Source organism: Mus caroli, chromosome 18, assembly GCF_900094665.2.
Source record: "Mus caroli chromosome 18, CAROLI_EIJ_v1.1, whole genome shotgun sequence".
Lineage (NCBI taxonomy): Eukaryota > Metazoa > Chordata > Mammalia > Rodentia > Muridae > Mus > Mus caroli.
Genome location: NC_034587.1, coordinates 31079140 through 31092939, shown reverse-complemented (window position 1 = coordinate 31092939; position 13800 = coordinate 31079140). Strand labels below are relative to the sequence as shown.

At 46.5% G+C, this 13800-nt stretch overlaps 1 protein-coding gene across 3 annotated transcripts in view; it reads left to right on the top strand.

Annotated features, from left to right (window-relative positions):
* Positions 1-13800, top strand: part of Epb41l4a (erythrocyte membrane protein band 4.1 like 4A) — a 205767-nt gene that overhangs the window by 170310 nt on the left and 21657 nt on the right. For all 3 annotated transcript variants that reach the window (XM_021150640.2, XM_021150638.2, XM_029472150.1), the window contains exons 14-18: positions 238-328; positions 4135-4218; positions 4719-4832; positions 7433-7480; positions 8312-8389. In XM_021150640.2, coding sequence (XP_021006299.1) covers positions 238-328; positions 4135-4218; positions 4719-4832; positions 7433-7480; positions 8312-8389 — 415 coding nt within the window. The remainder of the gene's footprint in view (positions 1-237; positions 329-4134; positions 4219-4718; positions 4833-7432; positions 7481-8311; positions 8390-13800) is intronic.

The following is a 13800-nucleotide window of genomic DNA, read 5'->3' as shown; positions in this document are numbered from 1 at the left end:
GACCTGCCTGTCTCCACCTCTCCAGCATGGAGACCACAAATACCTGCCATTATGTTTGGCTCTTTGATATGGGTTCTGGGAACCTAAGTCTGCGCCCTGCGTTTGCATGGCACCCACGTGACTGACTGGACCATTGCAGCAGCCATAAACTTGCGTTTACAGGTAATTCTTCTGTGTCTTTCTGTTTCCCTCCTCACAGTCTCCTGTCATCCATCTCTCCTCTTCTCTTGTTACTAGGATCAAACAACATCAACCGGATAACTGCAAACACAGAAAACGGGGAGAATGAAGGAACCACCAAGATCATTGCGCCTTCCCCAGTGAAAAGGTCCGTGTTTGCGGTTGTATGCTCTATGAAAGTTCTTTCCCTCATTGGCAAGGCTAAGAATCTTTTCCCTTTGGTAAATTGATTAGCACTTTAAACTAGGGGCTCTAGTAGATAGAGTCTGAGCCTAAGAACATGTCAGTATGTCAGTGAAATTCAAACACCGGAACCTGCCCCTCACAGAGGAAGTCACAGACTGTATGCGCACGCGGTCTGCAGCATGCATCGGCACGCTGACAGTCCCATGCGGTCTTTAAAGTCATCATCCAGTGGACTAGCTTAGAGGGGCTGGGGGAGTAAAGAGGATGATGTTTTTGTTTAAGATACTGTATTCCTCACAGTGGCTCCCTGAGCCATTGCCCTGGGATGAGGTTAGCAGCTTTAGAGATCCCAGGCCTCAGCATTCGCAGGCTGTATATGTATGAAGACCCGTCATGGGCCTTGGCATCAGTTTTCCCAGGGCCATTCACTGGGAAAAAAAACTCCTCTTAATATGTTATATGGATTGGTTCCTGAAAGATCTGCTTTGTTCTCTGTTACGAGAGTCTTAGAGTAATTTTTTCCGGTCTCCAATTATATCTATGGAGTAGCGTTATCAGTACACAATGAGCAGCTTTGAGGAGTTCACTTTCCCTAGAGAGGCCACCCCACTTGCATCATGGAGAGGATGCCCCAGCAGTCAGAGCAGAGTGACCTGCAGAGATGCCTTAGATCGTCCTCCACCCTGTCTTTGTTAGTTAACAATGGCGCCTTCATTCGACTGCTCTGTAGTGACTTGGAGGAAGCCTAATTCCCCAGTAAGAAAATTACAAAAAATGTGAAGAAGGTTCCAGAGCTGTGATGTTTCTCCTACGCTTTTTTGGGCTTGTCCCCTTTTCTTCAGTTCTGGAGCATTCTCCTTACAAGTCAACCTTTTGGAAGGGCACATTCTTCACCTTTGAATGTGTCTTCGTTAACTCAGTTTTCCTAGTTGGACTTGCATTGCTGGGTGGAAGCAGCTACACCTGCAGGTACAGGGCAGGCTCATGACATAGCCAACATAAGAGCAGCCATCTTCTGTGAAATGCAGACCCCCGGCCGAGCCTCACCGAGGGAACCCAGTCCCCTTTGCATCCCACTGCCCTGCAGATGAGAAGGAGTTTGGGGAAGGAACATAGTTACCGGGTCACCTGGGATTTTGTTACTCTTTAACAGTTGGCTGCTTACGGTTTTCTTTTCATCTCTCTAGTCTTCCCTGTCTCGCTCTCCCCTCATTTTTCTTTCCTAACTTAGTAAACACATACACTTGGTGCTACAACACTAGAGCTTTACTGTTATTTATTTATTTATTTTTTAACTTTTTCTCAGTTCAAAAGGGAAGCATTTACTTTGAAAACTTGATCTTTGAAATTTTGGTTTTAAATTATTGAACAATATATTGAACCTATGTAAAAACATGCTCACTACTAAACCTTTGATGTGTGCACCGTTGCCGGATGCACCTTGTGCAGGTGTGCAGTATTCCTGTGTGGATAGAGTCTTTCTTTTGTTTTTGCAACACCCTTGTCACTTTCTCTGGTTTCTTTCTCCTCTTGTTGCTGTTGCTAAGAATTCTGCTACAGCCATATTCTGTAGCAAGTGCCCAGCTCCCTCTAAGGACCAGGATTAAATGTCGATTAGCAGCTAAGTAACTCTTTTTCTCTGCAAGCTAAGACTCCAGAGGAAGCAAGAAGTGACCCCGGTGTCCTTCTGCTGATCTCTTCATTTTCCCTGGGTGTGTCTGAACAATTTGTTGGGCTTGAGTAACAACTCAGTTATATTTACATTCTTAGAGCAGAAAGATGATACTAGGTCAGGAAATGGCATTCCAAAGTCATTCAGATCCGGAAGGATGGAGCCAAGAGATACGGAAGCTGGGCAGAGGTCAGACAGGGTAACCTGACCCTCCCCAGGGTTAACTTTCAGGGCTTCAGAGCCAAATGTGGAGCCAGGGAGTCTGGCCAGCCTCATGTGAATGGGTGCCCTTTTCCATTGCTGTGATAAAACACGTTGACCAAGGTAACTTATAAAAGAAAACATTTAACTTGGGGCACGTGGTTCCGGAGGGTTAGAGTCCATGGCCACCGTCATGGTAGAAAGCATGGCAGCAGGCAAGCAGGTGTGGCACTGGAGCAGGAGCCAGGAGCTTGCTTCTGACCCTTAGGCATGAGCCAGAGGGAACTAACTGGGAACAGCATGGGCTTTTGAAGTCTCGGTGGGTCAGTAACAGACCTCTCCAAACCAGTCCACCAACTAGGGGCTAAGTATTTAAACACAGCAGCCTATACAGGCCAGTTTCATTCAAACGACTACACGCAGCTTCTCTTCGTTCTCTACTTGGTAGCAACTATTGCTTCTCTTCCTGGGAAGAACTCTCTCCCCTCTCCTTTCCACCCCCATCATTAGGAAAGTGTTCTGTCTTGTGGAATAGGACTCCAATTCAATCAGAAAGCAGTTGGTTAGCCCCATTTAATATTCCAGTATTACACCTGTGGGCACATGTTGCCTGGAAGTCCAGTATTAGAGATCTCAAACCTCTCCTGACTAAGTCCCCTGCTGCCTTTTCTCCCCCAGTGGCCTACATGGCAACTTTGAGTGCTATGAAAGGAGGGAGAAGGTTTCCAGAGCATTCTAGCTTGGTTTCTATATATGCTGCAATCAAGTTGTGTTGTTTCCCACAGCATTGTGGTCTTATCGCCTAGTTATGGTGGCAAGCAAGAGCAATGGCAACCACCTCTGTCATTCTGGGAGTCTCTGCAGCCTCTCTGACCAAAATCCATAGGAAAGAGAGCAGCTGGGTAGAAATGAAGGGACCCAGATAGAGATGATCACCAGGCATATGCTGAGGGCTGGCGTGGGAGCCGTGCAGTCTCTGAGCAAGACTGTGCAGTGGAACTAAATGTAACGTTGCCTGCTAAGACCGTACAAGCATAGGAAAACTTTGGAATGTACACAATAAAGGAGTTAAAGAGGAACTGCTTGTGTGCAGCAGGCCAGTGACGTGGTTACCTCCTCAGTAACAGGCTCCCCTTCATCCCATGCCTTTAGTTCTGCTATCAAATTCATTGTAACAGACAACTTAATTATTAAGTAAAAAGTATTTTTATTATGAAAAAATAAAACTCCTAGGAAGGTATCCCACATCTGCCATTGAGAGTTTTATCTAATAACTCATGGCTTTTGGAGAAAGTACTATTATTTATACAGGATACATGTTTTAAACTCCTTTAAGATGTGCATATGTGTATATATGTGTGTAATTACACACTTATATACTACAATATCATATACATTTAGATATAACATACTATATACAGATGATCCCTATGTAGACCATTCTGGTTCTAAGATCAGAGATCCATTTGCCTCTCTCTGCCTTCCAAGTGCTGGGATTAAATGACTTTGCCACATACCCTGACTTAAATTATACTTTTAAATTAATTTACCAAGTAGTGGTTTTGTGTAAGGCCTTCGTTTTGGCTCACCCAATTCCCATCATCTTCTCTTCCCTATTACAGTGGAGTCTTTAGAAAGTTTCTTAACAATCAATCAGCCTGGCTTCTTTTCCCGTAAAGCAATATAACTAGAATCAGGGGGAGAGATACCAAAGTGCTTACAGGCGAGACACATTTACTCTTAGTCACCTTGGGCTCTTTTCAGAAGGAGTCACAACTATAAGCACAGAAGTATGTGTACATATACATCAATGTTGTTTTGCCTTCTGAATAAATCTGTGAGTTACCATAATTTATTTTTTTGCTCAACTTACTTTCTATTCTTTGTTATTCAAGTTTTAAGAAAGCAAAGAATGAAAACAGCCCTGACCCCCAAAGGAGCAAATCTCATGCACCTTGGGAAGAAAACGGACCGCAGAGGTAAGGGGGTGCTCTGTCTTTGGAGAGAAACCAGGGGTGGAATGTGTCCTAGCTTGGTCAGTGGAGGGAACTAACTGCTCTGTGGCTGAAGTGCTGAAGTGGGAGCCAGCAGCCTGTTCCCTAATGTGTTGCCTTTTAGTGTGACAGAAAGGAAAACCAGTGTGTATAAAGAAACCACCTATATATAAGGCTGTTTAGATCAGTGGTTTCAGCCTGTGGGTTGCGACTCCTTTGGGGGAGGGGGGGGGTCACATATCAGATATCTACATTGTAGTTCATGACAGTAGCAAAATTACAGTTAGGAAGTAGGGAAGAAATTCTTTTATGGCTGGGGTCAACACAACACGAGGAACTGTTGCAGCACTGGGAAGGTTGAGAACCACAGCTCTAGAGTGAGGATGTATTTCTGAAAACATTTCCCAATGGCAGCAATGCTAACACTCTACGCTGGACTTGTAAAGACTCCCAAGCTGACACATGGACTCTTTCTCTCACTCCAGTGGACTATACAACTCCTCCAGTGACCGCACTAAGTCACCAAAGTTTCCCTGTGCCCGGCAGCGCAACCTCTCCTGCGGCAGCGACAATGACTCCTCGCAACTGATGAGGCGAAGGTGGGCAGAACACAGTTCTGACTCCAGTGGGACCAGAAGCTTCCCGTCCTGGCCATGCGGTTTTAACGTGAGCCTCAAAGGGCCACTACTGTTTGTCTCCACGTGGTCACTGCAAGCTTGTTCTTTTTGCAAAATAATTCAAGTTAGGGAGCTTGTTGTATTTATCTGAAACAGTTTTAGAGAATATTTTTATAAAATGTTTATGGTCACTTGCTCTCTGTATTTAAAGGGGCTAATTTAGAAACCATAGGTATTATGCTAACTCTATAATATGCATCGCAAAGCATCAATAATATATGTTAAATGTTACCACATTGGAAAGTAGGACTACACTTAAAGCCCGTGTGTTCTGTCCCCTAAAGTGATGCTGCTGTGTTAGCATTTGTGAGCCTCTTCCAAAGCAGAGGCCGTGAACCTGCTGCCTTCTACTGAGAAGGACAGAGTGCATGTGTGACTGTGGAGGCCTGACCACCCCAAAACTAGAATCAGGGTGAGGATCGAATATCTGTGTGGCTTACTCGGCTTAAGCATGTTAGAGGCAGCGGGAGAACACAGGCTGGTGGTGATGGCAGAGCCTTGTTCACTCCTCTTAGGGAGGATGATATGTGGGAAGGAGATGGGACTGGGGCTTTAGATATGTCTCAGGAAGTTTGGCTGTGAAAGAGAAGAGGAATGGGGAAAAAAAGAGTTCTATAGAGTCAAAGTTTATGTTGAGGGCTGGGGAGATGGCTCAACCAGTAAAGGTGCTTGCTGCCAAATCTGATTATCTGAGCTCAGTCCTGGGACCCAGATGGTGGAAGGAGAGAACCAAGTCCTTCAAGCTGTCCTCTGACTTCTCACACATAAGCACTAATAAGTAAATGTGCCCTGTTAAGAAAAAGTTTATGTTGGTAATATTAAAAGCTAAAAAAGGGGGGGGCATTGACAGGGAAGTTGAATATGTATGGAAGGTAAGTGGGTCGTTAGTGAAGATGATTGAGAAGATGGTGGTTTGGCACTCATGGGGCACATGGAGGTGGGTTGGGGAGCTAACCTTTGTTGTCAAGGCAGTTCTGTAAAAAGTGGGGAGATATCGTTAAGTTTTTATTTCAGGTAGAAGGAAGGTGGGAGGAGTCTTCTTTGATGCTACTTTTGCCTTTGGGAGGAGAAAGCAGAGACAGGCTAATGCAGAGGTACCTCAGCCAAAGGGAGTGTGGCCAGCGTGCTACAGAAACTGTACTGAGGTCAGAAAAAGGTGTCCGACTGTTGAATGATTTAGGCGCGCAGTTGGGAGAGCAGCTTGTCAGCACAACGAACACACGCTTGTTCAGTTCCTTCTGGCCGCGGATGCTCAGCTAGCTATCTGGGGCTGACCCAGAAAACCTGGATACTCTGGGAAAAAAAGCAGAGCTGAGGAAGTACTGAGCGCTGTCATGTGGGTTACTGAGTGGGGATGCCATAGACCGAGGTCAAAGGTCAGATGGGTGAGCAAGCAGGGATGCCCACAGCTTACAGTGGTACTTGTCTCCTCACTGGAAATACACTATGCTGTAAAGAGTATGTGGATGTGTTGGGGAGGGGTGTGTGCGAATGCAGGTGCCCGCAGCACTCAGTCCCCAGGAGCTGGTGTTACAGGTCACTGTGAGCCACCTGATAGACTGAGCTCACGTCCTCTGCAAGAGCAGTGCCTGCTCTTACCTGCTGTGCCATCTCTCCAGTCCCATTTTCTTCCACCTCATAACTGTTGCTGGAAGTCCTGTTAAAACTGAGGCGCTTTGGGCTAGAGAGATGACTCAGGGCTTAAGAACGCCGGTTGTTCTTTTGGGATGCAGCTTTGAGTCCTAATTTCCAAGTAGCAGCTCACGATTGTCTGTAACTCCAGTTCCAGCAGACTCAGCACATTCTTCTGGCCTTTGAGGGCACCAGGCACATACATGGTATGCAGGCAAAACACCCATACATATATAACAAAAATTTAAAAATAAGACAAAAACACAGAGCCACTAAAAGGAGTAACAGGGGTCACAACACTCTTCAGTGGGCAGGATGTGATTCCGATTCACGTGTTCTGTCTCCAGTGCCTCTGTGTGTGTGTTTAAGTTTAACAAGATGCCCTATTAGAGGTGCTTAGAGGTAAACAGGAAGTAGGGGGGTTGTGATGAGAGAGCAGTGAGTTTGGAGATGGTTGGAGATAATAAAGGTCAAAGCTTAACGAAGGTGTAGCTTGGTGAGTTGTGGTGGGCGAGGCCATTAAAGAAGAGATAAAGAATTGTAGGCCAGGACCCAAGTGAGAGCTAGGACCAGCTGGAAGTTGGCTTAGAGGGCTGCAGACCTAGAAGCCAAGGCCAACCCTGTGGTTGGATGAGTGTAGCTTATTCAACATGGGCATTATGCCTAGGCCACAGTCTCACTGTAGATGACTGGGTGCTTGAAGCCAGAGGTGGTGTGTGGAGTCTCTGGGACGTCATAGGACTGGATGTGTAGACATGACATAATTGTGAGGCAAGTTAACCAGCCCAGAAGGCATCTGGATTAACATCTGGATTAACAGATGTGAAACTCTGCCTGCTTTCTCAGCCGTAGATCATGCTGCCTTCTGTAACTCCTTTTGTCTTCCTCAGGAAAGCTCACAACAGTGGCGAAGACTCAGATCTCAAGCAGAGAAGGAGGTAAGGAAGGAAAGGGAGGAGCCAGAGGGGAGAAGGCGAGAGCAGCGACGTCTCCCTATCTCCCACGCCTGCTTCATGTCTGCATCACCAGCCTTTGTTTTTTAACGCCAGTGTCAGTTGGATCTCAGTCTTTCACTCTGTTCTGCCCTTGCTAGTTCTCCTTGTTTCCTGTTCCTTTTGTGACTCTGAGGAGCTGTCTCGAGCTACGTCCTGCCATATTCTAAACTACTTCACCAGTTAGCAACAACAAGCGTTGTGAGTGTGTGTGTGTGTGTGTGTGTGTGTGTATGTGTGAGTGAGTGTGTGTGTGTGTGTGTGTGTGTCCCCAGCTGGATTGAGCAGGCAGAGGTCAGATGGTAGCTGAAGTTGTATTGCCCAAAGGGCCTACAAATGGTGGGCTAGTCTTGGAACTTGCGGGCTATCCCTCACACCTCATTCTGTTGGTGAAAACTGTCACACAATCAGCACAGGTTCAGAAGAGTGGAGATAAGTCTACTTGTACCACAAGGGTCTGGGGAAGCCAAGGCATCCCTGGTTTGTCCTCCATGTTTGTTTTAGCGTTGCCATGCTTGCTATGTGCGGTGGATCTTCTGAGTCCTTTCCGGGGATTCCTGTCACGTGGTTTCCTCTTCCTCCTGCCCAGCTCTTTCTCTGAGCTGTAGACTTAGCTCAAATGTTTGAATTCAGAAACACTTCTTACTGGGGGAGGGATCAGATGGGTCTTTGTGTTTGGATTCATGATTTCTCTATAAAGTTAATTGTAGAGTGCCAGATGAACCTGTCTGTGATCGTCATAAATTTTTTTTTTTTCTTTTTTTGCTTTGTCTTCAGGTCACGCTCACGCTGTAACACAAGCAGTGGTAGTGAGTCAGAAAATTCTAACAGAGAACACCGGAAAAAGAGAAACAGGTAACAGCCCAACACTGTAGTCCCTAGACCTGTGCTATCTGGACTGGTGCTGGCCATAGGATCCGTTGTGCTCCACAGGCCTGAGCCTGCCTTCTTCATTGGTGGCCCAAAGGCCATTGCTTTGTATCACCAATCTAGGAAACCTCTGCTCTTGTGTGTTTCGTATCTCTAGAGTCAGATCATTAAATAGCCTGATAGTTGAAGTACCTTCTTGTCTTTTGCTCAGGATAATTCTATACTTAGGGCATTGTGTGTGTTGGATTTATCTGAGATGGGGAGGAATTTGCCATTTGTGCAGGGAGTTCTCCTTGAAGTACCTCTGGATGGGATTTTCTTATCTCATCTTATCTCATCCCATAATGATACTTTTATCTTAGAGAGTCTATTCACTTAGCTTCTCTGTATCTACATGTGTCTCCAGTCACATGAGGTACACCAGGCCAGTGTACTTAGCCCACTTTTGAAGGACTCAGTTTTTTAGAGCTTGCTCGTAAGATCAGTTGATATAATGAGCATTAGTGTTGGCTTAATGTGTTAATCACTTCTCTCCAGGTACAAACCATTAGCTTATGAACAGCAGGTATTCATGAGCTATGGAAACTCCACCAGGCCAGGCATCAGAGGATTTGATTGTCACTTGTACCAGTCTAACCCAGTGGTCCTTAACTGGGCAAGCTCTGCCCTTCCCGAGGATGTTTGGTTGTGTTTGGAGACATTGATTTTTGTTACACTGGGATGGGAGCGATTACTACTGACCAGAGCTGATGCTAAGCATTCTCCAACTCCAACATAGAAGGCAGACATCATAGAAAAGGTGCATCTGGTACTAAAACATCCGTGATGCTAAGAGGAAGGGGGAGGGAGACAGGCGGGCGGGTGGGCTCTTCCGGTTACCATGGGGCTCAGGCCCGCCTGTCCTTTTCTAAGCCATCTTCTTCTCTTCTCTGAGATGAAGCAGTGAGACCGGTCTCTAAGGTCATTCTTCAGAGCTTTGTGCTGAGTGCAGATGGAGTGGCCTGCACTGTGACTGCAAAGCCTGTGTAATAATAGCCTAGCCAGCTAGCCGGCATCTCCAGGAGCCTCTTGCTTAGGAAAGCTTTCTGCCTCCTGCTCTCTTGGCGGCTGGGATCACACTGGACAGCCGCAAGGTCTCTGTGTGTTATGACACTCCTCAAAGAAACAATTTTGGTTTGTGTATCTGTGAAAATCCAATTATGAGAGGCATCTCTCCCTTAGGTGCCCTCTTGCTGCTGTAAAACCAAGCAGTTTTGTACAAAGCAAAACAAATTGCTTGCTTTTTCTGCTTAACAACTTGTGCTTATTCATCACATCAGGGTCTGTTTTATTTAGTGTCCTCCATAATGGCCCACTCTCAACTGTACAGAAGATAACCTGTTTAAAAACAGTGTCTTGGGGGCGGGGGCCAAATGTGCTAAGGGCAACAACCGGGTCCTTAAATTGTTCACTGCTGGTCTGGCTGTGCTGGCTTGTGTCCCTGCTAGCTGCTTGTTTCCTGGGGAGTGTTACCTCTGTCTCCCACAGATTGTTTTTTTAAACCAATTGAATAGGTGTGAGAATGGCATTGCTTCTGGATGTATAGGTGCTCATGTTCTTTATAATGGCCATCATGAGAAGCCGCTTTTGAAGTAGACAGGAAGGATATAGCAAGCTTTTTCCATTAATTTGACCTGTGGCAGGATTGCCCCAGGATCACACGAGTTCCTGTCTCCTGAGAAGATGAGGCACAGCAGACAGCAGGCAGAGGAAGATGCATGTTTGGCTCAGATCACCATCCACGCAGGTTCTGCCTCGGCAGGCAGGTGTGCACGGAAGGAGGGCTCAAAGTCTGCTCATCCCACTGGGTGTGCACTTGCCTAACTCCAGCCCCGCCCTCGAGGGAGCCTTTGCTCTCTCACCAGGAGCCTCCTTTTGTATTAGAGCTGAACTTGGACACTTCAGCTCTTCTCCTATTAGGATGTCTTCTGTGTACAACAAAGGACTGTTTCAGTGCTGTCCTCTGTGCTTTTGTTTGGGGTGACTGTAGCACTGGCCACCCAGAGCTTGGTCCATGTTGATGTTCTGTTTCCTTGCCTCTGCTGCGGGAGCCTACACCCTGATACACCCCAATTTCTTGTCTTGGTTTGGGAAATTTTAACTTGGGAGCAACTTTTGGGCAAACTCATTTTTACATTTTTATTAGCATATTCTAATTATATGTAACAATCTATTTGATTATGACATTTTCATACATGAACTTGAAATGTGTCAGTCATGCATCCGAGCCAAACATGCATCTTCCTCTGCCTGCTGTCTGCTATGCCTCATCTTCTCAGGACACAGGAACTCGTGTGATCCTGGGGCAATCCTGCCACAGGTCAAATTGATGGAAAAGGCTTGCCCTCCCTTGCCCCTCTTCCCGCCCTCACCAATCTGATTCCTCTTCTCATCCAGTCTCCCTTCTACTTCCAGGTCAGGTTGGTTGGTTGGTTTTTTTCTTCCTTCCTCCCTCCCTCCCTTGTTCCCTCTGTCTCTCTTTCCCTCTTTTCTTTTCTTTTCTTTTCTTTTCTTTTCTTTTCTTTTCTTTTCTTTTCTTTTCTTTTCTTTTCTTTTTTGGATGATGATGACCCAGTCAATGGATTTCATTAGAGTTGTTTACAGGATCTCGCACCCTTTACCGATTTCTATACCACTGGAGAAACTGTCCCTTCCTTCCCTATCCATTGTTAACTGCATATAAATCCTTAGGGAGGGGTGGGGCCCCGCAAGCCCCTCCCCCCTCTGGCCTAGGTGTTGACCTCCTAGGCTTGTGTGCAGGTAGTCATGGATGCTGTGAGTCCAGGAATACACCAACCGTGACAGGCTCAGACGACAGTGTTCCATTTTGCCCTCCCCATTTGACTCTGTCTCATACAAACCTTCTGCCTCTTCATCGTCAGGGTTTCCTACACTTTGGAGGAGTGTTGCGTTCATGTCTGAGCATCCAACAGTTACTTCATCTCAGTGCTTTAACCCTAGGAGTCTGTGGAGTTACCACTGACCACGGCAAAGGAAGCATTGCTGGCCAGTGCTGACATTAGCACTGTTCTATAGCACAAACATAGTCGTTTAGAAGGAGTTTGAAAGGCACATCATGCCTGTCAAAACGACAGTAGTAGCTTCCCATCTAGAGCTTACAACTTTTACAGCCATGGGCTTTTGACTGGGTTTATGGTGCTAGGGGTGAATTCCCGCCAGTGGAGAAGGCCTCAAATCCAGCCAGAGAGCATTGGTTACTCCCAAACCAACCCTTGCCATAGCTACACTAGCTACACATCTTTCCTGGCAAGTTAGTACTGTTGCAGATGAGGCCCACAGCTGAATACCCCAGCAGCCTACATAGCAGCGCCCCATCCCGTGAGGGTTAGTCGGCAGGGAGGGAGGAGGTGTCCAGTCCAGTTGCAGCTTGATTCTCTTCTATGTCCCACAACTACAGTGAGTGGCTCCTTCAGTGATGGGCTCTCACTCTCCAGTTCTAATGGGCAGCTAATGGCAATGGCAATTTAAAGGTATGTGTGTGTGTGTGTGTGTGTGTGTGTGTGTGTGTGTGTGTGTGTGTGTGTGTGTAGTGTCTCAGGGTCCTCTCTGACTAGCAGCTTGTAGAGCAATAGATAGGCCCACTCCTGGCCCTGGAATTTCCGTTTAATAATCCATGGCTTCTGAGAGCAACTTCATTCATCCTCACAAGGTCTCCCATTCAGTTTATTTTATTTTATTTTGTTTTATTTCTGAGTAGTTTATAAGGTATCAGATTTCTCTGTGGACTTCCCACAGGTTACTAATTCGGGTTGCACCCCTCCCATCCCCCTAAGTGCTTCTCTTCTTCGAAGCAAGCACCAACTCCCTGACACAGCTTACTTCTGTTCTTGCTGAGGGAAACTGTAGCCCCAGGGAGTGGAGAAACTGCCCTGCAGTGTTCTGGGTTCTGAGGGTCTGTGGATCTTCAGACAGAGTCATCTGACTTCTGGAGGCTGCGTGTGGTCTAAGGATGCTGGGTTCTTCTCCGCACCTTCTTCCTGGGTTTTACAAATATTTATTTATACATGAAGGGAACTCTATCTTAGCATTTTTAAGACAGGGTCTTGTGAAACTCCATCAGCCCCCGACTTGATGTGTAAGGCAGGATGACCTGCGGCCTGTGCTCTTCAGTCTCTACCTCTGGGGCTGAGAGTCTAGGTCTGCATCACTGCGGTGCTGTTTTTATGTGCTCCTGGGGATCAAACCCATGTCCTCATCATGCTGGGCAAGCATTCTACCAACTGGGCTACACCCCAAGCCAGGAAGGCTCTATTAGGCCTGAGACCACTCTGGAAATGCTGGGATTTCTGTTGTTGCTCCTTTTTTTGTTTTTTGTTTTTGTTTTTGTTTTTTTTAAATAAACCTGACTTATTGGTGCTTACTTCTACTTTATTGATTTCATGGATAAGATTTTAATACACCCGGTGTGTGTGAGATAAGAGACACTGTTCATCCAGAAGAGGCTTTTTAGCACCACTTAAAAGGTTAAAAAGTCAAAATTTGGGGCTGGAGAGATGGCTCAGCAGTTAAGAGCACCACTGGCTGCTTGTTCTTCCAGAGGTTCTGAGCTCAGTTCCCAGCTATCCCCATGCTGGCTCACAACCACCTATAAAGGGATCTGGCGCCCTCTTCTGGCATGCAGGTGCACATGCAGCAGAGTACTCATAGAAACTAAATTAATAAAAATAAATAAATGAGTTGAAATCTAAGCTGGGCGTGGTGGCACACACTTTTAATCCCAGTGCTTAGGTGGCAGTCAGGCAGATCTCTGTGAGTTCAAACCTGGCCTGGTCTACAGAGTGAGTTCCAGGATAGCCAGGGCTACACAGAGAAACCCTGTGTGGGCAAAACCAGTCAAAATCCAACAGTGGAATGCCTGAAGCAAGGGTTGCTGTTTTCTATAGAATAAGTATGTGCCTCTTTAGGGTCAGGACTGGTGAGTATTCGGGGGTTCTTCTTAGATGTGCTTCCGAAAGCTTCCTTCCATGACAGAAGGGCCGCCCTCCTTCACGCAGGCATCCTTTATGTGTTGTCAGCCCTTTCCACTTCTGTTGTTCTTCATGGTGGCCGGCAGACCTCCAGTGAATATCCTACTCTCCTCAGGCCTGAGAGCTCTGAGGGGAAGTTTTTCTTGCGCGCGTCAGGATCCTTCTGCGCATGTTTATTGGGAGAGCTTGATTGCAGAGGCGAAAGACCCTCAGCCCAGCCCTGGTGCTGCTTTATATAGGCCTAGGAGAGGTGTGTCTCACACCTGGATTGTGTTGTGTTTGGTCAATTCTCAAAACCTCATCTTGGCAAAAAACTTTCCTGCCTATGTATGCGTGGTGGCCAGCAGAAGCCTGTGCCACTCTGCAACG